Source organism: Astatotilapia calliptera, chromosome 12 (assembly GCF_964374335.1).
Source record: "Astatotilapia calliptera chromosome 12, fAstCal68.1, whole genome shotgun sequence".
NCBI classification, from domain to species: Eukaryota; Metazoa; Chordata; class Actinopteri; order Cichliformes; family Cichlidae; genus Astatotilapia; species Astatotilapia calliptera.
The window spans coordinates 8,291,518-8,316,603 of NC_137433.1; the positions used below are offsets into that span (position 1 = coordinate 8,291,518).

General features: G+C 40.9%; 2 protein-coding genes across 4 annotated transcripts in view; both read left to right on the top strand.

Moving 5' to 3' along the window:
* The first annotated feature begins 495 nt into the window (after nucleotides 1-495).
* On the top strand, nucleotides 496-18,721 carry vps37ba (VPS37B subunit of ESCRT-I a). The gene is made up of 4 exons (XM_026186796.2): nucleotides 496-703; nucleotides 9,025-9,196; nucleotides 14,022-14,104; nucleotides 16,235-18,721. The coding sequence occupies exons 1-4, from the start codon at nucleotides 599-601 to the stop codon at nucleotides 16,721-16,723; spliced, it is 849 nt and encodes a 282-aa protein (XP_026042581.1). The 5' UTR covers nucleotides 496-598; the 3' UTR covers nucleotides 16,724-18,721.
* A 2,212-nt stretch (nucleotides 18,722-20,933) lies between these two features.
* ppp3cca (protein phosphatase 3, catalytic subunit, gamma isozyme, a) overlaps nucleotides 20,934-25,086 on the top strand; it is a 32,637-nt gene continuing 28,484 nt past the window's right edge. For all 3 annotated transcript variants that reach the window (XM_026187063.2, XM_026187064.2, XM_026187065.2), the window contains exon 1: nucleotides 20,934-21,669. In XM_026187063.2, coding sequence (XP_026042848.1) covers nucleotides 21,609-21,669 — 61 coding nt within the window. In that variant the 5' untranslated portion in view covers nucleotides 20,934-21,608. The remainder of the gene's footprint in view (nucleotides 21,670-25,086) is intronic.

Here is a 25,086-nt window from a genome sequence, read left to right on the forward strand (position 1 = left end):
TTCGAAATAATAGTATTAACAATAATACTGATTTTATTAATATAGTAATGAAGGTGAAGATGTTGATAGTGACAATGATATTGGTGGATTTACCAACAAGTGCAGTTCCTGTAATGACCATATGAGGGTTTTCTCTAAAAGTCAATGAAACTCTAGTATTTTATCAGTCTTAGCTTTAACTGATAGATGTCTGTCTGCATTGCACCATGCAGTTTTCGGGTACATTTTAATAAGGAAGATTGCTAGCTTACTACCTTACATTTAATTCCGTCAATTCAAGCCACACAAATCAAATCTAAACTATTACGTACCCATCTTTTACGTGCAGTCTATAACCTCTGTATGTTGCTAAAATCATAAAGAAATGTAATTTTGGTTTGTGGCCTATGAACTCGGAATGAGTTTGACACTCCTGCCTCGTTGGATCGTACACTATTGGTTCATTTTCCCATCGAAAGCAATATTTCTGACAGCACCTGAAGGCGGCACTAGGCCTGTATTCTCTCTACTTCCTGTAAGGGAAGCTCAGTCAGCTGTCACAATTTGAGGCGAGAAGAGAGGGACCACAGCGGAGGAGAAACACACAACAGCAGCTAAAATGTCTAGTTTTTTCAACAAGTTGAGCGGGTACACGTTGGTTCAGCTCAACGAAATTCTTGAGGACGACGAGAAGCTCACAAAAATGGTACAGGAGATGGACGAGGTATGTAAATCTTTTGTAGTCCAGTGTTAGCTACTGACTCCCCTTTCTCGGCCACTGTGTCTGTGTTTTTTTCCCTCAAGCCTTTGTTGTGCTTTCCCAACACTCGCTGGGTTCAGTTACTGGAAATGGCTGTTTCTGGTCGCGGTGAGGATTTAATGTTAAACGTGTGTTGTCAAGCGAACTTACACGTCTCGTAGCCCAAAACAGGGTTAACAACGGGCCGGAGCATTGTCTTAAGTTTTAACGCTACGGAGTTCCAAGGTTTCGACATAGCTTCTCCACAAACCTTTCGTTTCCCAGATAACAAAGCCTGTCAATCTTTTGTAGTAATCACATGCAAGAGTACGACTTAATCGTTACATTTTGGTTCATATATTGACTGCCTGGCTCTGCTCCAGCAGCACAAGGACTCAGCAGTTTCTTTTCACGGTGTCATAAGTCTGTCTTTCTGATAAGCCCCACTTCTCCCCCCCCCATACGCACAACGATTACAGCCATGCTGCCCAGAATGGTTAAAGCGCAGACAGATATTTGGCATATTAAGACGAAAGGCTAAAAGATTAGCATTTTATACAGGATTTGCCCTTTTGATTATTTCCCTTGCGGCTGCTGCTTCTCTTTCTAAAACCGTCTCTTCCACTGAGGGTTTTAATCTTCCCTTATGTTCTCCTGCTGAATCAGCCCCGCCACCAGGGGCGTTTCCAGGATATTTCAATAGGGGAGCATTGGGGAAAAAATGACCCCAAAACAAGACTCCCCCACCACCACTCCCTCTCCAGGAAGGATGGATAATCAGATTAAAATTTTAAAAAGCGTAGAAAGCAAGTCTAGGTAACATTATTTATGGTTTCTTATGTAAAAGCCACAATCCTACTTAAGTAATGCAAACAAAATTGGCATTAAATATACTTAAAATAGTTAAAGTCAAATTGGTCACCCTTCTTATTCATATACATTTTATTACAAGATCATAATTATTTATTAATTATTGTGAATATGAGTTTAATTTTGGCACTGAATATAATTTTAATTGTACTCAATTGTACTCCTGAGTAGCCAATACAGTGTATTATATAAGTAGATTAACTGTACCCCTGCCCACCACAGCTGCTGGAACGTTTCCCTACCAAGTGCTAAATCCAGAGGAAACACTTCACACCTCTGCTTTTCACCCAACAGCTTGGACCTGACTGTTTATCACAAACATTAAATGCATATTGTCAGGACTTGGGAATTTCTTGTCTGTTGTCATGACGCTGAGGTGTTGTCTAATTTTAGCTTAGTTTTTTTTGCGCAATAATGACTCGCTGCCTGAGAGGTGATGAAAAGCCTCTATTCACAGAGCTGAGAAACTCGAGCACAAGCTTCTGTATATCAACATAATGACAGTTTCAGCTCGACTACAAGACGCAAGACTACAGGCCTTTGGCATTTGGATGAATGCTGAGCTGTGAGTTGGTCTTTTGTGTTGTCGCTCCTGTTTTTCATCCACACCCTGTCTGATTGTCTCTATGGTTTCGTTTTCCCAAGTCCCATAGGTTACAGAGAGGGAGGAACAGGAATGACACTGCAGCTGTTGACTTGTGTTAGTCATAAGATTGCAAGAGATATTTAAGAGAATGGGACACTTAAAAACATGCCTGAACCACACTTGAAACTGTCTGGGAAGTTTTTTGCTCACAGTACAGTGGATAAGAACAAAGGCAGTAGGTGTCATAAGGCACTGAATGAAACATGAGAGTGCTGAGAGGCACTGTACGCTTTTCTGTAAGCAACAATCTTCTTGTTCTGTAAAAAACACACTGGCTGTGTTGGCATTTGAATAATGCAAATAGCCCTTTTGTGAATTTGTTTAGTTTCAGTGCGTCCTGTTTTTGAACGACTAAGAATTGCAGATACGCTTCACTAGGCTGCTAGGATGTTGATTACCCAGTTGTTGTTTTTTTGATAATTCTCACTGATGTTTCAGCATATTTAGACTTTCTATTATGCTGTCCATTGTGTAAACCAGGAAGTATCACTTCAAGGTCTGTGTGGTTGTGGGTGTAATCAGACATTGACTTGCTTTCTTAATGACACAAATTATACGAATACCAATCCTGTTGATGGTGTTGGCGAAGAGCCAGCTTTCCATTATGCTGTCTGTTTTGAATTAAGATTAATGTGGCTTATCTTTTAAGACCTTCACTAATCCAGGAATTGTGCTGGTGAAGGTTGTAGTCTGTTATTTGGAGGTGTAATCAAACATTTTCAAGTTTTGATGCCAGTAACATGTCATGGTGTCAGTGAAGACCTAGCAGCTAACTTATGTAGCACGAGCATCCGTCAAACCTGGAATATCAGAAATTGGTGGGATACAAGGGTATTCTAAAGTAATTAACCATACAATGTAAGGTATTCTCTCCATTACAAGTCAAGGCATTTTATTTATAAGCACGTTTAAAAGAAATGCTGACCAAAGAGCCAAAGCTATCTTAAGAATGTATAAAAAGCCCATCTGACAATAATAAATGGACAATTACTCCTTAATTATTGTTTTCAGTGTGCAGACAGAGAATATTTTCTTAAGGTTTTTCTATGTTCATTTTGGAGAAAAACATCTCACACTACATCATGTGTTGTTTTACCTAAAACATGAAAAATCCATGCCATCTGTATTTACAAATATTATTCAACAATTAGAACACAGCTTATTATAAACTAGTCTTTGCATTCCAAAGCAGTGGCAGGAAACCTCGCGTGTGTGGGACGTGCAGTTTTCCCAGGCTCACTAAAATGGCAGCTCAGGTGGTTGTATAACCTTATGTTCCTCCCAACCTCACCTTTACTCTGTTAGTTCACAGTAAAAGGATTCTAGTTTGTTTATTTTGAGATTATTTGGTTACATTGCAGGTGGACTGTGCCTATGTGTCAAGGTCCCCCCCCCCCCCCGACCCTCTGTCTGACCTCTACTTCTCCTGTTGAGCACCATATGTAGTCAAATTTAACCCAAACTGTATCTAAGGGTTAAGAATTAAGCACTTCTATAAAACATTTCCTGATGGGCTTTTTAAATGCTTATTTTACTGTCCATTTTGAAGCCAGCTAAGATAAAGATGTTTTTTTTTTTTATTATTTTGAGACCTTCAGTAAACAGGAAAGTGTCTTGCTCAAGGTTTGTTTAGTTGGGGAGTGTACATAATCATTTTTTTTTTTTTTGTAATGATGACAAAGGAAAGCCGGGGCTCATCCTTTTGATCATGTTGTTGAAGAGCAAGGAAAACAGTGCTAGGTTAGCTAGCTCAGTAACAGTAACGAGAGAATTAAGACTTTGGTACTACTACTTTGACTTGTAGCATCTGATATTGACCATGCAATGTCAGGTGCATGGTCAATATCATGCACCTGACATTGCAAATCTAGTGTTGGGACAAATCTAGTGTCCCAACACTAGATTTGCTAGTTTGCTACATATCTTTGATGAGAATCTCCTTCAGTAAAACCTTTCACTTTATCTCAAACAACAAGAAAGGACTGAGGCGTTGGAATAGCATCTTAAATGCAGGATGCATCTTCCACACTAGTGTTTGGATCTACAGTACTTGTTATCGACCATATAATTCCCCTTTTTGTGCCAGCAACCTAAGAATCCTGATTACTAGAAATAACTGAACAGTTGAGTCTTTAGACTTTTATACCAAATCAGTTTTGCTGTGTCTAAACGTTCAGACAGTGTGATGTTGTTTCAAGAGTCCATGCAGAACTGTACTGGACTGCATTTGCACTACAGTGTCATTTCTACGTTGTACACAATTGTTCCTCTTCTCTAAGTGGAATCCTTCTGACCCATGGTTCGAAAGAGCCTGAACTCTTCACCTTTCCACTTGAGAACTCTGCAGCCAGTCTGCAGTTTCAGACTTCATAATTTTATTTCTCACTTCCATAACCGATGCAAGATGTGATTCTAGTTTGTTTTGTTTTTTTTTCATGTTTTTGTGAGTGCTGCGTTACAGTGACCTGAATTCAGTTGTGGTTATTTCAGCATCTCTCCAAAGTTCAGGTCTGTGGTCCATCCAGGCAAGCGCTTGACCTACATTCGTTGTCATTATTTCAGGAGGGTGGGCTGCGATGTAGAGCATTTCCGCAAGTAAACAATAATATGGTTTTGCTCTGACAGAACAAGCCTGCAGTTATAGATGCTATTTTAAAGCTCTGCATCACTAGTGGGGCCGTAATGAATGAGCAAATCAGATCTTCCAGTAGTAAGACCAGTCACCTGGAGATGTGACGGTGCAAATTGTAGTTATAGTAGACTTGTTTAGCTGCTTTTACTGCATAAAATGTTGCCTCCCCTCATTCAGTCCAACCACTGACTACTTTTAGAAACTATTCCATAAGCCTGGCCTGCGCTGTGGAGTATTTTTAGAGTTTTCCTGTGTTCTCGCCCAGTCCTAGTTGAGTTTGTACATAGAACATGTTGGATGTGTGAAATGAGTCATCAGAGAAGGCACAAGAGATTTTTTTTTCTTCTTTAATCCCCCGCTGTTCCAACTGTAACATGTTGTTTATCCCATTTGTCTCCATTGTTTCAGTTCATATTTGTGTTGATGTAATACTCCACCAATTATTCAACAACTCGTCATTTAAAAACAGTCGTGGATGGAGTTTTCCACAGTGAAAAAAAAGATGACATTGTATCATCATCTCTCTCTCTCATATATGCATGTATGCATGTGATATTAACATTGAATCATAAGTTGCTGCATTGTGAGTCAAGTCACTCTGTAATAATACACATCACTCCAAACATCAGCACGGTACAAATTGCTTCTGTGCCGCCAGCATTTTTGTCTCACGTCTTTGTTTTGGTCCTCTAGCTAAGACTGCACAAGTAGTAGATGTTTTGGTTTTTTTTTTTTGGAGTATTACCAACAGTCATATGAGCTCATTCACGGATTTTTCCAGGTAGAGAAGCTTATATAGTCATTGCTTCCTGCCCACTGTGCATGTTGTGGTTAAAAGTGGGTACGGTAATAAATATATTCTGCAGTCTAATTTTCAATTATTCTGTTCTACTTTCCCACACTGAGCAGAATAGAGAGCAAAAAGCATTTTGACTTGCTTGTGTTTTATTCTAGGGTCGTTGGCAACTGTTACACTTTCAGTCATTTAAAAGCCTGATTTTTGTCTCTTTTGTCGACTGTTTGTAACAGTTCATGAGTTAATAATTTCTTTAAGATTTCTTGTATCAAGTGTTTTCAGAATTACGACGATCTGTTGAGCAACAATGTAAAAAAACAAAATGTGCACCTATGTGTGGGAACATTTATGTAAGATACTAATAAAACAAAACCTTTGCAAATTGCCACTCATATAAAAGTCCTAGCTGTTCTTTGTTACATTTGTACAGAAGAGAAAGCCTTTGGTCTTGCAGCCAAACATATTTGAAGATGTCACTTAAGATTCTTCAGAATTGTTACAGGTATTTTTTTTTTCTGCACTTTTTTTATTTTATTTCATAGACTGAAAATTTAAAGACTGAAACATTTTTGGCATGATATTTGAAAACAAAACTGTTGTTAGTTGTATTATTAATTGTATTAGCATTGATATGACAGTATATTCTGATAAAATTGTCAAGTGTGTGCACTAACATTAATGTGGAAAAAAAGGAAATCCTTCATATCTTGGATTTAGAATTACAAATGGAATCGTTTCTTTCCTATCTAAATTATCTTCTTGTCATTTTGTAAAATTTTGCACTATTATTAAAAAACAACTGGTTTGATTGTAGGTGTACACAGGACTGTGCAAAGGTCTGAGCCACCTCTTGTTTCTTTATGTTTTTCTTGCAGGGTATTTTTCTTTGGACTGCTTTTGCACTCATTTTCAGTCCAGTCCTTGAGCATTTTCAAAAAAACATTTTGTTGAGCTACTTATCACACACCAAAACATTTTAACTCGTCTGCACACAACGGATAACTTGGCAAAGAACACATTTTAAATGTAATCTTCATGCACTTCATTACAAGCAGCCTCCCACAAAAACACAACTGTATTTTTCAGACCATAAGGTGGATTATGAGCGCACTGTCAATTTTTGAGAAAATTTAAGGATTTTAAGTGCACCTTATAGTCTGAAAAATATGGTATAATTTATTCCCATTTCTTTAGCTTAATCTTTGAAAAATGCTAAATATAACACAGTTTAACAGGCATAAAATAGTAATTATTTCCCAGCAAGGTGATTCTGTGCCTGGTTCTGCTGGAGGTTTCTTCCTGTTAAAAGGGAATTCTTCTTTCCCACTGTCACCAAAGTGCTTGCTCATAGGGCGTCATATGATATATGTTGGATTTTTCTCTGTATGCATGTCTTACAACATAAAGTGCCTTGAGGCGACTGTTGTTGTGATTTGGCACTTTATAAATAAAATTGAATTTAATTCCTAAATAGCTATTAATTAAAAGAAAAAAAAAATCAGGTGAACAGTATTGCCAGAAATGGGGAGGTAAGCCCTGAGAGATGCATCTGGCCCTTCAACTGATCCATCTACTCTGCCCTGAAGTCTCATTAGAAATGGTCTCAGTGGAAGGGTAGCTCTCAAGAAACTACTCTTAATTGTAAATCCAAATAAATTTTTTTTTTTTTTTTTTAGATATAACAGTCAATGTCTACAGCTAACTGTCATGCTCTGTCTTTGTTTGGGCTGCAATTCAGCCAGTGGTGTTGGGATCGTCTCAAAACTAATAGAATTTCGAGCACAGAAAAATCTAAGAATTCGAGTCACTGTGTAAAAGAATCTGAAAAGTGTCTGGGAACATGTACAAACACAACAATGCAATAAACGCATACCTGGATAGAAGACCACACAATAGAACACTACCAGTCTTCAGCAATAAATTGCTGCTCTGGTTTCTCCTTTTTCTACTGCAGTAAAAACATACCTGAATCGAAAAAAGCCCCAAATGGAAAAACAGCCAGCCAACGTTCAACGAATGCCTTTGGAATATCCACCAAGGAGCCCAGGGAATTATTTCTGAAGAATAGAAATGAGGAGAATTTCTATTATATTGGAATTGTACAAACTCTGTTTCTGTCTTACATACTGTATATCCATGCAAGCTGGCACGTATCAATAAATCTCTGCACCCGTTCCCCATTTTCCAAGCAAAATATAAAGAAATGAGGCTACCTCAAGACTTTTGCACAGTTCCGTAGTCAGTGCTTAATGTAATGCAAGTGAGTCATCAGGAAACAGGTGTTTACACACCTGAATGGAATGGAGCCCAGAACATGATTTGACCTGCAGGTTTCCTGCCATGACAAATCAGTCGTGTCCTCACGTCAGGCTCATTGTTTGCTAATAAAGTGTACCAGTTAGGAAGGTCCGTGCTTCCTCTCTTTATATTGTTTTTGTTGTCTGCTGCTCTACTCGAAACTTTAAAGAGTTTAAATTTGACCAATTCTGAAGTGCAAAGTAAAATTATTTCTAAATTATATAACAGCATCCGGCGGTGTAAAAACGACAGCGCTCTGTATATTAAAGTGAAGTGTGAAAAGGAGGGTAATTTGACAATTACTGAGAAGTGTTGGGCTCACGCATGCAAGATACAGTGGGCTACCACTGGGTCTAATGTTTGGCGTGAATTTTGCTGGAAAAGCATTATGAGATTTTTCATTACCCCTGCTCAACAAAGATATCGAGGAATTGGTGATAAATGTTGGAGATGTGGGGGAGATGGAGCTAACCATTTCCACATCTTTTGGGACTGTAAAGATATTTGCCAGTATTGGTCTCTAATTTTTGTTTGTTTGTTGTTGTTTTTTTTGGGGGGGGGGGGGTGTTTTTGTTTTTTTTCTTCTTTTCTTTTCTCTTTTTTTCTGTCTTCTTTATTTTTCAATTATAAGTTAAAATGTGACAGCAAAGAAAATGTAAAAAGGCAAACTACTGTTATGTTCAACAGCTGTCCCAATAAAAGAGATAATAATAAATTTGACCAATTATGATATTTTTCTTTTTAGATGGAAAATATCCAAAATGACAAACGATAGCTTTGAGCAAGGCCTTTCAGGACTTTCTTTTTTGTTTATATAGATTGTTTTTCATGTATGTTGCTGCTTGGTTAAAGACGTTTAAAAATACTGAATATTTGGTGTGGATCAAGGCAGATGAAGTTTGGGTTTTCATGGCCAGAATTTGTCTTTCTAAACATGTGCAGATGTTTGTAGGAGATTCCTCTAACCAAACATTTTAATTATTGATGATTATATCGGCGTTCAGTGTTGAAAAAGGACATTTTCTCAAGACAGATACTAATAACACTTATTTCTTGTTTTGTAGATCCAAGAAGTCCAGCAGAACAAGGAGAGGACACTGGGCAACAACCGAACCCTGGCAGAGCAAAACCTTGCCCTGCAGCCCAGACTGGAGCACAAGAAAGAGCAGCTCATCAAGTGCTACAGCAGTCTGCAGGAGGGCTTTGAATCCTATCAACTCCGCAAGTCCACCTTAGGTACGGCAGCAGCAGTGTGGAGAGAGAGTTTTAGAGGCATTTTTTATTGAACGGTTTGTCTTGAATTTTTAACGTCCAAAGGAAATTTGAACACTGTTATCCGTGAAGTCACTGAGAAGTGATACTTGCAGAAATGCTCAAGGGAACAGCCTGAAACGGAAAAGGCACACACACACAGGGTGTGTTGCTAATCGCAGCTGTGCTTTTTAAACTCCTTGTTGCATTATTGTAGTACACTGTGGGGAAAACAAGTTTACTCTCACATATTAACATCCTAACAGTAAGTACATTTAAATATCTGTGCACAAGGCCTTCACATCATTTCTGAACAGAGTGAACGTTTCTGTTTGCATTTAGAAACGGAAGCAAGTCATGCCTGAGCTACTCTGTCTCAGACTGCAAATGATAAACAGGGGACCTTATTTAATCTTTTTAATATATTTTGTTCTATTCATGATTAGTAGTGAAATCAGTTATTTTTATTTCCTTCACATTTTTTAACATTTGAGTTAAAAAAAAAAAAATTGAAGTGGTCATAGTGCCAGTGGTCAACGTCCCCATCACCCATCTCTAAGCTTTGATGACGGAGGCGAGGAATGGATCACTTTTCTTTTTTTTAAAACCCTAATTGGCGAATGAGGAGATGGTTTTGGTTACTTACTGATCTAGTGGTGGAAATGCTTAGTTAATCTTACTTTGTTTTTACCCGTGTAAGTGCCAAAGTTCTCTCTAAGTTTCTGCTTTGTTTTGTTGTGTGTTTTTTTTTTGTTTTTTTTTTTGTTTTTTTTTTTGTTTTTTAAATCAGTCTTCCTATTTACGTGAGACTTAAGTAACCAGTCACAACACAACTGTCATTTCATAGTCACTGTTGATTATGAAAATGTCTGGGGTATTTTTAAGACCTGTTTAGGATTGTTTTAGGGTTTATTATTATTTCAGTGTCCTGACGTGATTCTATCTGTGATCCAGTCAAAAACAGCTTCTGTTATAGTTTTTACACTACCTGTTTGATGTAATCAACATATCATTATGGGTGTGCTGCAGAACACACAGTATGGTCATAATTGGTGAGGAAACCCTAAGAAACTAAAGGTGATAGCAGTTTCCTGTTGCTAGGAAGGTGATGTGGTACATAGCCTTTGTTCCTCATTGTTTCTTCTGTTTGTGTACATGAACACACACTCAAGAGACCTGTTTGACCAGTTGTCACATTTACTGTAGAAGGCCTCAGCAGCCTTGTTCCCAGAAGTGCTGTTCAACATGTAACTGCAGCTCAGGTTGAGAAACTCATGAAAGTGTTACAGGCTTGTAGCGTCCCTCACCGGCATACCTTCACAGCACTTCAGCATGTGAAGAAGACGGCGTGACGATGTTTGTGACCTTGGTGACGCAACGGTTGCTAAGCAGCTCACTCAGAATAGAATGCAAGTCATTTATTCCTCTTGTGCTCTGATAAAAGTTTGACTTTGGCTCCGTCTCTGCTGGAAAGACAGGCTCTCACAGCTTTCAAAGGTTGTCACAGTCAACGGGAGATTTCTGTGTTGTGAAAATGAAGTTCCGTTAAATAAATTTTAGTTCTCAAGAATCTTTTTCCTTGTTACGTGTTATCGGCGTCAAATATTTTAAGCTCTCTTCTTGGTGCTTGGACTGATATTATACCAATCCAGTGTGTTTTTGTGACCTTGTGATTTTGTTTGCCAGCATGAAGTGGCTTTTGTCAGATGTAGGTTACCCAGTGTCCCCCACCCCCACCTGCCATGTAGTAGTTGTCCTAGATGTGGATTTACTGGAGAGTAGCTGGGGAGGGACAGCGATGCTCAGAGCTGAGAGAAACAGTCATTTGACCCAGATGGGAGATTAGACGTACAGTAGCTTGTTGTGCGCTCGTTTGCATATTGTCAAACACCAGCTCTCCCTCATTTCCTCTCTTTTTCTCCAGAAATTATATGGCCTCTGCTTTACCCTTTACTGTCCAGTAGGCACTCCCCCTCTTTTCTATCACCACTATCCACTGCCTTTGAGGACGCCAGCCCTCAGTGGAGCATTGTGCTGCCAGGCAAGCTGCTATAAAACAGCCACAGTGGGTGGGAGGGAGTGTGGAAGTTGGAAGGATGAGAGAGAGAGAGAGAGAGGCAGGCAGGCAGGCCAACAACTCCCCCTTTTCACATATTCACAGCAGAAGTTGATGTGGATTCATTTACTAAATGGCCGTCCCATGATCTCTAGGCCCAGACTGGTGTTGTGTTCACCCAATTCTCCACTGAGTCAGAGAATTGGAGCTTTGTGCGCTGATCTGCCTGAGAATCTGCCTTGTTATGGGAGCGAGGTGGAAACAATAAGAGATGGGAGTTCACCCCGGAAAAAGGCTTTGTGTCAAGCATGAAGCCCCGGCCAGGGAGTTTTTTGTTTTTTGGAATCTAAGGGCAGCATTTTGGATTTCCAGGAAAATCTGACCTCTAAACACGGGGCTTCCATAGGCTGAAATTAAATTCAAGAAAAATAAAGTTTTACGTTGTCTTATATTTCCTGAAAGTTTGCCGTAGGTAATAAAGGTAGAGATGGTCTGTTCTTCACAAAGTCAGTGGAAATGATGAATTTTGTAAGTCTGTTTCCATGATTGTCCATTATCATTGTAGTGGCCTAAAAGAATAAGAAGGGATCTTCTATCAGCAACTTAATGGTGGGATCAAAAGTCTCCAGCATTTGGCACATATGATGCAGATGATGATCATAAAAAAGTGCAAAGAAAGTGAGCGCTCAGTTTCTTTCTCACATCCCGCATAAAGAGAAAGCAATATAGGCTATAGTGGTTAACCTTGACCTGTTTAGCGACAAGTGATTTAACTTATAGTAATTGTTGAACATGGGTGGAAAGAAATATCTGAAACAAGATACATACACTAAGAATGTTTTTGTCTTAGTCTTAACAGAATAAACTTAAACTCAGCGTAGAAGGCTGTTTTATGACCTTGTCACACTTTAGCATCACGTGTGGTAAAGACGAGCATCAAATACTGTCCATTATTTAAGGTTTTTGTACTCAAAGGGTTAAAGTTGTTCACAGATTGTGTTATTTCTTGATGAGATGACAAGCAGCCAGGCTGCAGCTTTTATCTAAAGTTGATCATTAACTAAAACCGTCATTGTGTGTGTGTGTGTGTGTGTGTGTGTGTGTGTGTGTGTGTGTGTGTGTGTGTGTGTGTGTGTGTGTGTGTGTGTGTGCTCTTGTGTACTCTGTCAAGCTAAATCTCATTGTGCTAGTATTCAAGTCCTCAGCTAGTGTGTTAAATGTGATCTGATCACAACAAGGACAACATGTGTTGGTACATTTCGGCGTTAGTGTTTAAAAGGGTTAGACAGTAGTTCAGGTAACTACAATCACCCACTGTGTAATTATCAAGACTATTAACAAGGTGTGTCTGAAAAAGCCTTCACTATCTGTCATGTTTTCCACACAACCTTTGGATTCGTTTAATGAAGCTTCTTTATCCCAGCGTTCGCCCATACTGATTAAAAAGGTTACCACTAACTTCCTTCGTTTTCCGTTTCCCTTAATAAAAGACCCAACATTCGGAACTAATACACCAGAAAAGCTGCATGAGACTTTGACTGTGGCCTTGGAACACAACTTGGCGTGCTTAGTCTCATGTGGGAGGAAGCACACGCTCAGACAGCTGGGAAATCTTAGAGTGGTGCTGCCAGGGAAAGTGGGACCAGACTGAGATGAGGGGGTAGGATTAGGTGCTTTAGCAATTCCTTTTGGGGAACCCAAGCTTGTTGTTATAATAATGATAATATATGTAATAATATATGTAATGTAATATATTAATGAAGGGACACGCGGATTGTCTTTAAAATGTCTTGGACTTTTCAAGCGATGGCAGCGTTTTTGAAGCTCTACAGCTAGTCTGTCTCTGCCTTAGATACAGTCAGAATGTAACCAATCAGAACAAAGAACGCCTGCTGTTCAGTACCACCAATGAGCCAACCTGTACTGGATTTTTCTCTTGAAATCAAGCTTCCTTAGACCAGTAGATGGAGTCTGTTCCAGCTGTCAAGGGGCAGCATGTTAATGTTTGCACTTTTGAGCTACAGGTAGCTTTCTAGCATGGATGTTTACCAGTGTTGCTCTATATCAGCTCGAAATCTTGATTTATTTGTCCAGAAGAGCTCATCAGGTTAGACTGGACTGTGTGTAGATGGAGAGTAGTTTGGTGTTCTTGGTCTCACCGTCAGGATGCAGTCCCAGCTCCAGCTGGTGTAGACTTTCATCCCTGCATAGAAACACAAACAAAACTGTGCTCCTCCTTGGAGACACCAGGGCAGTTTCAGTTGACTCAGTTGAGCTTTGCAAGTTCACCGCAAACAGACGTGCTCTGACGGTTTGGAAGTGGCAGTCTCCGGACACTGACTGGCAGCATTCACACGTCCCGCCTCAGCTTTGTGTAACAGGCTCATTGAAACCTTTTAATGCCAGAACATTCATGTTTAAAGCGATGTCTTTTTATGAGCTCCTTGGTTTGAGAATACATTTGTGTTCCTTTGAGCAGTGTGTAAACACTACGTAATCATCCCGTGACTCAAATGCCTGAAGGATTGTGAACAGCTCTACTACTTCACTTACATCAGAGAGCTCACAAGAGATGAGAGAATTATGGGTTTGACTTGCTACCTGTATTTGCTTTCTTACATTGTGGAAAACAATTCCGGTTATACAACAAGCACGGTTAACTCTGACTGACTGCTGCCAACAGCGACCGCGCCTCCTCCCAGTTCAGGCCCAGCACAGTAATCTTTGTCGTTCCTCTGTCTTCCTCTTCAACAGACCACAAGTCAGGAAACACCTCTCTGGATATTCTGCTGGCCCTGCTTCAGGCAGAAGGAGCCAAAATAGAGGAGGAAACAGAGGTAAGCATTCTTCAGCTGTCACCACGGATGACTTCATGTATCCTCGGTCAGTAATTCTTATACCTGCTGCTCTAGTTGATGGTGTGTTCTCCTACAGAGGCTTCATTGTTCATATCTAAGATCCCTGTTGGAGAGTATGTGGGCAGCAGAATAGCTGACATAGAGGTGACTGCTACCTGTCCCGTCAGTGTTTTAAGGTGTTCTTCATCAGATTATACACAGTCATGTAAGAACTGTGCTTATCATTAAAAATATTCCAACATGTGGTTTTCTCATTTATTTTTGAACTTTACAGAAACTCCTAACATGAACCAGTACCACACAACCCTAAATAGGCCTTAACATGTCACAAAAATACAAAACAAAACAGGAGTGCTACAGCTAATAAGAAATCTAAACTCACAAAGGAACAGTAAAATATAGACTGAACAATACAGTGTGGTGTAAATCGCATTCTGCAGTAGCTCGCTACGAGTTGTTCTCAGTTGACATTTTAATAACAGTGGTGAAGTTCCCAAACATGAGCTTGTTTCTAATGAGCTACTCTGAGCTATTCTTTGTCAGTACAAACTTCCTCCTACATTCCAGGCACTTCCCACACTGGATTTATTTGCCATATTCTCCAAATCAATCAAATTGCTTAAGTATAAATTTGTCAGGGACATGCAATCGGTTTCACAGCTTGAATAACTGTAAATCTGGGCAGCCTAAAACAAAACAAAACTTCCTCTACAACTTCCTCTACAAAAACATTTGTGGTAATCATGGTCGTGATAGTGATTTTTGGTATGAACAGTCATGGCCTAATTACGCAGGAGTTAAATCTCAGATTTGTGCAGCTGAACTTCTTTTTAAGAGCGTGTGATCACAGATCATATTTGAATGTGACATTTCTTCTGCTAGTCTCTGCACTGACTGGCTGCTTAAAATCAGCTGCTGTGCAAGTCTTTTACCCTTTATGCTCCCAAGAGCACGCACCTGAAGTTCTTTGGTTGCAAGTATTGTTAAAAATAATGATACTTGGATGGCAGCATCACATTTCACAAATGTTGATAGAGTAAAGTATATCACTGTATGGCGTCAGGTCCTGACAGCATTTTTAAAGTGTCCCAGTTTATTTGGAAACAAGGATGTGCGTCGGCTGTTTTTCCTGGTATGATAAAAACATTAGAATACAAACTACTCGTAAACTGGTATGGTTGCCAGTGTTTATACTCAGTACTCTAAGTGTAGCAGACGTTGTTTTACTTGGTGTTTCTAAAAGGTTTGCGTCTTCTAGCATCAAACACAGAGCTACATTATATCAAACCCACTGATCGATGATTTAGCTCCATCTTCGATTCTTCAGTCAATAACTGTACGCTGACTGTTGTCAGTATAAAATATATACTGTAAATGTGGTAGATGTGGAAAAGATGAGACTCGTGCTTCTGTACGTGTCTGATAAATATCAGACTTCTTATATAAGCATGCAGTCCCTCACCTACATAGAGAGCAGGCAGCTGCCATTGATGAGTAGTGTTAATATAGTTTAGTAGTGTAGTGTTGAAGTGATATTTGAATTAGTTCGCTCAGTTTATGTGGGAAAATTGTCACTTTTTGTGACATTTTACCAAATGGAAGTGAGTGAGCAGAGAACCCACCATTAGATGAATCATTTTAAATGTTACATTCGTCAACAGTGAGTGATTCTCCCGCGTTGCTATTCCTATCAGTGTGACTCATGTCGACACTCTCTCTGTCTTATCAATTCAGCTTTAGTCATGTAGCAGCAGTTCACAAAACGCCATTATCTCAAGACACTTTTTTTTTTTAGCCAGGTAGAGACCCCACAGTATCAGGAATAGAGGATCCCTTATCAGCATGCACTTTGTGACAGTCGGGAAGAAGGAAGTCCCGTTCTGCTTTTAGAAACTTCGACCCACCAGAGCCCTAAAATTTGTGCAAATATTTTGTGCGTTTTTAAAAAAAAATAAATAAATAAATTTTCAGACCCCTTTTCTTATTGCAGCCATTCACACTGACAGCGTAATTTCAGTGGAAACTTTTTCAGCATTTTTATTTATTTATTTTTGGATTAACCTTGTTTATTCTCTCTCTAACTCTGCTCCAAATCCCTTCTGTCCACAGAACATGGCTGATTCTTTACTGGATGGGGAGATGACTCTGGATTTGTTTATCGATGCCTACCAGAACAAGAGGAAGCTGGCCCACCTGAGACGGGTTAAAATCGAGAAGCTGCAGGAGATGGTGATGAAGGGCCAGCGGCTGCCCCAGCTGTCAGTCCCTCCCTCCCGCTCTCAGGAAATCTCCGGAGCTGCTTCTCTCCTCAGCGAGGCTGGCAGCAGCTCCTCTTCCCCCCTCGCTCAGCCCAGAAGGAAGCCACCGCCACCTCCATCCCAGCCAGCACCAATTCTAAGTCCACCTCCAACCGCTGAGCCACAGCCTCCCTTCTCGTACCCAGCATCTCAATACCCACCCATTCCTCCCCGAACAGGGCAACCCTTCCCCAACATCCCCTCTGGCTACCCCAACAGCTACCTCTCTCAGTACCCCCCTGCTTTGCCTCAGAGGGCCCCACCCCGGATGGCCCCACAGCCTGGATTCATCATGCAGTAAATTTAAAAAAGTTGTCACTACTGGAACTGGAACTGTGTTGTCTGCCTTCTTGGATTACGACCAAACACAACACAAGAAAGCAGACCTGCACCGGCTGGTCTGGTCGGCCGAAGCAGATCTCCAATAAACCTCTATGGATTCCCGCTCACATCTCATTCTCACCAACAATCCTCCAACAACAAAACGACGAGTTCGTCTTCGACTCTTGTCCAGCCTGAGCACCTTTAGGGGAAGCGCAGCAGGCTGTGGTGACAGCGTGAGTCTGCAGGCTGCTGAGCTGGGACTCCTCATTTATCAGCACTTTCTGTCTCCCAGCCATCTTCTCACCTTTCCTCAAACATGTTCCTCAACTTTTTATGATTTTTCAAAAAAAAAAAAAGGGTTCAATTAGTCATTTCCATCTGCAGAGCACTAATTTACTGATACCTTCAATGCAAGCAAGGAGAGACCCTAATTACTGTGCAGTGTAGATGAAAATAGTTCCCAGAATATTCAGGCAAAAACTGCATCTATGCTGTGACTTTTTTTTCTTTTCTAAATAGGAAACATTCATAAGGTACATAGAAATCTTTGAATTTCAGCATCTTCTTATGATAGCGTACTGAGTTATGTTAATAATAGCCAGGATAGACTGACACGTGTAAAAGAATGGCTGACTGGTCCATCTCAGGGCACAAGTTTTTAAAGGGGTTGTTGAGGAAGGCGATGGGAGGCTGAGCTTGTAAGAAATAGAGAGCGAGTAGGCCGGCGTGGCCTCGCATAATGAAGGATTCGTGTATAGCCATACAGTACACTCAAGATGTGTGTTGTTGTTTGTTTTGTTTGTTTGTTTGTGGGTTCCTGTGCTACACTCCTCTTTTATGTCGTTAACACCCTCAGTTGGGGTTGGAAGTGATGCCAACAGTTCTTTGGATCTCATCAGTTTTCTGTCACACTGAGCACCAAAGACTTCCCACATCATTCTGTGTTAGTTTTTTTATTTTATTTTTATTTTTTATGTAAACAGTAGGGTTATGTACCATCGTTCCTAACGTATCTGTTTGTGATATTGAGCTGAAACACTCTTCTTATGTACATGCAAGCCAGGTGTGCTGATGGGAGGCAGAGGTTAACCTGGTTTGGGAGAAACATTCTGGTGCAATTGTTTTGGAAAAAAAAATCAATTTTTTTTTCCCCCTCTCCTCCTGACTGCGGTCGCTGTGCACTGTTGAAGAGCCACGAGTGCCTACACTTGAAGTGACGTTGATGACGTCTTGCTGACTACTCCAAGTTTCTTTATGTTCACATAGAGAATCCCCACCTTACGCCCCAGCCTCAGATTAACATGAAAAATGAAAACAAAACAGGTTGAGCATTATCTCCTCCCTCTCCCGCTGACTCTCTGTTCCACGAGACAGTTTAGAAAGAAAAAAAAAAAAAGCCTGACTGTTTTTGCTTTCTCACCGGTAGCAGAAAGCCCATACTTATGTGCCAGAGAGACGGGACACTCCCCCAGGCTCTGTGCCAAGTGGTGCTTTTATTTCTGCTTCCAACGCCTGGAGGGATCTTACTGGTTTTTGTATTTAGTGTTTCCTTTTCTCTTTAATTGGTAAAATAACAGGGCTCGTCAATCACTTGTGTCATGTCTCATGTGGTTGAACTTCACATGTAAGCAAATGTCAGCAGGAAAAAGCAGAAGCTAAAGCATCAACGTCTCGATGAACCAGCATTTCTAACGACTAACAACTGATAATTCTTTCGTGCATGGCCTTTGTTCTGTGTTCATTTTGAGGATTCCTATTTAATACTACCTTTTTTTTTTTCCTTTTTCTTTTTTTTTCTTTTTTTTTTTTTTTTAGCTCTTGAGCTGCTTTTTGTGTTCGAACTGATCCTCTGCATCCATGGTTTTATATGTGATTGGTGATAATTTCAGTGTAATGTTGTAGGTATTTACTTATAATGAATGTTTAAGTGGAATTTAATGCTATTTTCAAGTTCAATAAATCTGTTCTTTTTGTATCCGTTTTTTGCAGGGCTTTCTTTGTAATCCACAGCTTCCTAAGAGTTTCACAGACCTGTTACTTTTTGACAATGAAATAAGACTGCCATCTAGTGTTCCATAGTTGTTATGCAATGAAAACGTCCTCTAATGTGGGCAACAGTGCCACAGTTCGCACAGTCATGTGCAAAAGTCTCGAACCACCCCTCGTTTCTTATATTTTTTTTTCCCAGGAAATTGCAAAGTAGGTGCAGCAATTTATCGAAAGGTGCAAACATAAATGGCACAAACAGTTTGTACAAATCTTCTTTGAACAGATGTACGTGATTGTTGAACCTGCCCTTTCTTCTTTTGTCCTCCATGCCTCTAGTTTTAGGCTAATAGCTCTTTGGGAATCACCTTGTTGCAGCAAAAATGCTATTTTATGTCTGTTGTCTATTGTGCATAGAAACAGCTTTGATCTATCCCTTGGTTGGTGCCTTTTTATGCTGGAATTCATGGGTCAATGTTAAGTAGCTTAGCAAACAAAACAAAACAAAAAAAACATTCCTGTAAAATTAGTCAGATACAAAGACTCAACTGAAAAGCGGCTAGTGTCCAAAGAAAAACTTTGAAATTGTGATAGATTTCTATACAATCTGCTGTATTTATTTTTAGTACAGTGAGTAAATTACTCACAGTGCAGGCTGGGAAAAGCAGTTCTGAATATAATTCTGTTTTGTTTTGTATGGCAGTGTGAATTAGATTAAGATACAGAAATCCAGAGTTTAGTTGTTTTTCCCCCAGCTCATGTATTTGTAGAGTATAACTGTTGAGCCACCCCTCATTTCTTTATGCCTTCCTTAAAAGAATTACAAAGAAGTCTAACTCCTTTAAAGTGCTCTTGAGCAATAAGCCTCCAGGCTTTGTCAGTCTTTAAAATTCAACTCTACATTTATTTGATATAAACATATGTCCATGCAGAGTGGTTGTCCACTACAATATGATTAGGTTAAATAGGCTACTACATCATAAATGTTGTGTATTAATAAGAGGTGTTTTTGAATCCATGCAATGGAAAAACCTACTTTGTCTCTTGTTGGACCTGCAAGTGCACTGAAACACAACAGTGTGCACCTTTACTGAATTCAAAGCTATTCCTTGAGAAAAAAAAAACATGAGACCCTTTAGTTACACTTCTGTGGGTACTAAATAAATAAAGGGAAGGGATAGCTCAGTAGGTAGAGTGGTGGCCCCATGATCGGAAGGTCGGGGGTTTCGAATCCACTGAACGGCTACCCTGAGGTACCCCTGAGCAAGGTACCGTCCCTACACACTGCTCCCCTTGCTTCACTTAGTGAATGGGTTAAATGCAGAGAGGAATTTCCCCATGAGGATCAATAAAGTATACATTATTATTAATCTCTAAAGTGGATCTACTTAGCTAGCTTTACATGATTCATAAAATAATCCTTATCTATCTTAAATGGGTGAGGCTCTTTATTCATTGACAAAAACAAGCATTTTTAAGCCACCCTCTCTTAAGCCAGCTTTCTTCTAATTGGCTGCTTCTAACAAACAGAAGGTCTAAACAGCAGGATAGTAGAGCAGAGTTGCTGTACTGAACAGCAAGAGCTGGGATTCTGAAATGACCGTAATAAGCATATCCCCTCAATTTGACATAATTTGGATTCAGGTTTTTAAAAAAAATGTATGAGCTGAGCAATTAAAGCAGTCTAAAGCCTGAGCAGTTGGCTCACAGGATTACTTTTACCTCGTAATCGGAAATTTTAATAACAACCATTCACATGTTTAAGTCTTCCTATAGATTCTAAACCCTTTCTTATATATAAATTTTCTATATAAGATCACACATTCTAAAGTATCAGCTAAGACCAGTTTCCCAGTTATACGATCGAACTTTGCATTAGTTAACTTGGAAATCAATAAAACAGGAAGCGTTCATTGACAGTTAGTAAAATGACAATCCAAAGGAGAACGCCAGAGGGAGACATTGTCACGGTTGACATAGTAACTCGTTATTAGCTGGCGTGGTATTTGGTGGCAGTCTCTCCATTCGCTTATATGTAGCAACCAAGCAAACTGCGGGTTACTTTAAAAAAACAGAACAATACGAAGAAGTGGGTTTGTCGTTTTGAACGCACCCTTAAATCACGTGTTGCGTTTCCATAGTCACGTCATATGGGCTCCACCATGTTGTAGGAAACCCGCCGCTGCTCCTCACTCACTGTCAGATTAGAGTTTAATCCGAGGAGGAGGAGGAGGTGGAGGAGGATACTCTGTCAAGACGCTGTCTGCATCTCGGGAGGACTTGCGCTCTTTATGCATTCAGAATAATCGCGATTCGCGTGCTGCTGTCACTGTTTCCTTCAACGAGCGCCCCGCACACTGAAGATGAAACGCCAGTCTTCCGCTGCTGTCTTTGCCTGTCCGCCGACTTGCCAATACGTTAAGATGTTAGCTGGCTAACTAGCTGAAAAAGAGTAACTAAATCGGATTAGCTGCTAACGGCAGCCTCCCTCTGGGTAACAACCGGGTATTATTTGCTGCACTTGACAAATATAGACCATCAAGCGCTTGTCAGTGTTTGCGTTAATTGTATTTCTACGACAGTGTCAAAATTCCTACTTTGTGCTATAGTTATTCGCTAGTGTTAATGTTTCTGCGAGCTAGCTACGTTATTAGCTAGTCAAACCACAACAAAAGCTGGACCTCTGTCGTTCTCTAGTCTGCACAGTTCGTTAGGGAGGGCGAACATAAAAGTAGTAGTGCCTCTGACCCCCCACCCCCCCAGCCGAAAGTCAAGACGGAGGTGACGGCCAGACTTGGGTGCTAGCTGGTCCTGAGACTAGCGGGCTGAGAAGTGTTCGAGATTTAAGCCCCGACACATTAGCGTTCAGTGGAAACATGTCAGGAAAGGATAAAGACAAGCCGGAGAAACAGTCCACAACGGAACGGCTCGTAAAAGGTGAGAGTCTCTCACAGTACCAGCGCATCATGCATGATTTGACTGGAAGCTAACGTTTGGTACAGAAAACCACCTGTAGCGTTTGAAGAAACTTTGTTTAAACACACTCGGGCTGTTGCATGACAGAGTTGCACTTAATGGTTATACCTGGTCACACAAGTCACGCTTTATAAAGCGACATATACACTTAAAGTCTCACCTTATCATCAGTACGTGTGTGAATACTAATGTGTACTATTGCAGTCTCATAAGCCTTTCAGTTTTATCAGGGGGATGCTCAGATATCTGTGGATGAACCTGAATCAGGTCAAGATCATGATTTCATAAAAGTATTATTTTCACACTTGGCCACTGGTACCTATGCCAGTGATCGCAGCTTGGCACAAATCAAAGCCGAGAAGCCGTCCTCTCCGGTCACCTTGATATTTCAAATGAATGAACTCTAAAATCATGAGGCCTTCTCTTGGGAATACCCGAAGTCTGCTCAGGTTACCAGTGGAGCTCGACAACAAGACGGATTCCTTCACGCTTACATCGTCCAGGCTCATTGGACAGACTGGGCGAACATCTGTTGTGTCTCCTGTATGATGGCTGAGGCATAGCAAAGTCTGAGGTAGCCCCCCAAAGAAAGAGAGTCTAACCCCACCCCTGTAACCACCACCGCTTGCTTCTTAATGCCAAAGCAGCCTCCATCGCTGTCTGCAAGGGCACTAGTAGAGTGTCCTGCCAGGGGACTGGAATGCTGAAGTGTGAGCCAGAAGGGAGAGAGTGAGTTAATTGTGGAAAGAATCTCCCCAGTGATGTTCCCAACATGGCCAGCCACATGGTGGAGAGAGAGAGAGCATCACAGTGACAGGGAGGAGAGAAGGACTGTAGATTGAAGTGAGGCTCGGTTTCTTATTAGTGCAGATTTTAAGTAACAAAAACAAAACACTGCTATGGGTTTGAGTCTACCGTCTAACCTGTGACTGTAAGAGGGCTTAACTGATAGACCTGTTGAGACTAATGCTCCTCTGGTTGTGTAAGTCAGCAGTTAAGCTCAATTAACTTCCTTTGACCTGGTATTTCGTCCCTCAGAGTCGGGTCTGACAGCTGAGCGATGCCGCAAGACCCTCAGTGAAGTTGAGATTTGGCCCTTCGTAAAGATTCGTGTCACTTTTGATGCGTATCGAACTCGATTATTGCTCCGTGATAAATCTGACCCTGCACCTAAAATAAAATCAGACAGGCCACAGGGGCAGCGGATGCAACTACCACCCCACTTGATCGAGTGACTGAGACGGGAAATTAAAAACCCAGGCTGTGCCTGTTTAGCTCGTGAAGGGTAATGCATTCACTGATAATTAGAGCAATCTGAAGTGGACTTGACAATTCATGCAGCCACAGTGCACTCCATTCATCTCTGCCCAGCCGCATCTTTGTAATTCAATCCTCTCCCATTGTGTGGATTTTGAAACAATAGCGAACATATTCGAGACGCCGGCTCATATCACTGTCCAAAACATTATCCTCAGTGGGCAGGATGGCAGATAGTCGCGTCTTTGTTTCTTGAGTCGTTTGTTGTCCTGCCAGGCTGTGGGTGTTGATGCGGTGCAGTAGCGGCCCTGCGTCTGTGTGTGTGTAGTTTTGAAGAGTTCATCAAACATTAATGCTAATTAGGCCAGGCAGCCTCTAATAAGAAGCCACTCTCAGGGCGGTGGCAGCTTAATGTTATATTATTAGCTTATTATTTTTAACAAAACATTTTTCTTCACTGGGTAAATGAGCGGGCTGCTTCGCTCCCCCCCCCCCCCCCCCCACCACGAAGTGGAGAGTGTAAGTGTGTGTGTTAGCGTGTGTGTGTTTACTGGCAGCCAGAGGTTCATTTGTATCTGTGTTTGAACAGACAGCTCCAGTCTTGATCGTGCAGGCAAATCAACCCCAGAATTTATTATTACTGCTATTATTATCATTACTGGAGGACAGCAGGCTCTTTCCTGTTGAGCTGCATGGCTTGTTCACTCCACTGGCACTGAGAAAAGTTATTGTCCAGCATGTGAGGGGAATGGGGGGGATTACCAGCTAGCCTCCAGGCAATTGCTTGTAAATGTGGTCAGCGCTGCTATTGCCTGAAATGTTTAACAGTCAGGTTATGTCATGCCCATTCTGTATCTTTATGATTTTTTTTTTTTCTTAAACAGGGCCGGCTTTGTCCATACAGGAACCTTCTTCCAGTGTGACAAAGCTTTTAAGTAAACAGCCCCTGAATCTCGAAGCCCTTGCTAATAGAGGCTTTACCTAATCTGTTCTTAAGGCTCGTACCTCAGCTTACAGCTCTCTTTGCGGCCGTGCCTCGTATGCTTGGGAGCACTTACTGTTTATTTATACCACACTAGCCAGTGCATGACAGCTTGTCCTCAACACAGGCTAGTCAAGTCGGAGCTTTTCCACTACAGGCCAGGCAGTAGTTTGTCGCCCAAATAACATCTTGTGACTTATTCCCTTGCTTTATTGCACCAGCAATAAAAACACGGCACTTATTTCCTTGTGGGGAAAAAAAAACAATCTGCAGATCTGCCTCTAAACTCTTAGTCTAGACTCATGGCATGAGCCTGAGTGACAAATACATTTGGCAACCCCAGGCACCACATCACTGATTAGTAAAAACACACACTTAAGTCTGAATCCCTTTTTTTTTTTCTCTCCTCAGCTTGCAGTTTGATTTACTGTGTGTAGGTGTGACAGTATTCTCAGAATTCCTCTCTCTCTCCTTTCTGTGATCATTGCCGCCTGCACCACTTAGCTGATACCGGTGTTTGTCTCCTTCCACGATTCCTGTGAGGGATGGGTTTAAAAGAAGGGTCCTATCATCAGCACGATCCCAGATCGGCTCACCTCTTTTTGCATGCCATACAGACGGTGGCTTTACACCATAATTAATTGGTGGCATAATGCATTTGTGTTCGCTTGGTCTGTTGTTGGGCGTACCAGGCATAATCCGTTTTACCTCTCAGACCCAGGCAGTGAGAGCTTGGATCTCCCTCTACTATTGTTTTGAGCTAGCGCAGATTAGTCGGCAGCTATCTGCTCCTGCAGCTTTATGAACCCATGATGCCAGTGTTGGAGCACTAATCTACACCGTGGACACTGTTTTAAAACAGTTATGCAATTTTGATATAATTCCCTGCATTATAGTCTCTTGTCAGAGAGCTAGATTAAATATTGCTTCCGTGATTACTAAAACGTGTTGTTTTCCATACACGGTAAGCTAATGCCCCAACTGCATTGCTGTCACACTGCCTCTGTGATACATTTTCCAGGTTTACTTGTTACTCACTTAATTGTGTTTTGATCGTGATGCTTTCAGGTCTCAGCCTCAAAAGCACTGACCTTTAGTGATGATGGTAAAAGGATTGTGTAGGTGGTGTGGAGCAGCTT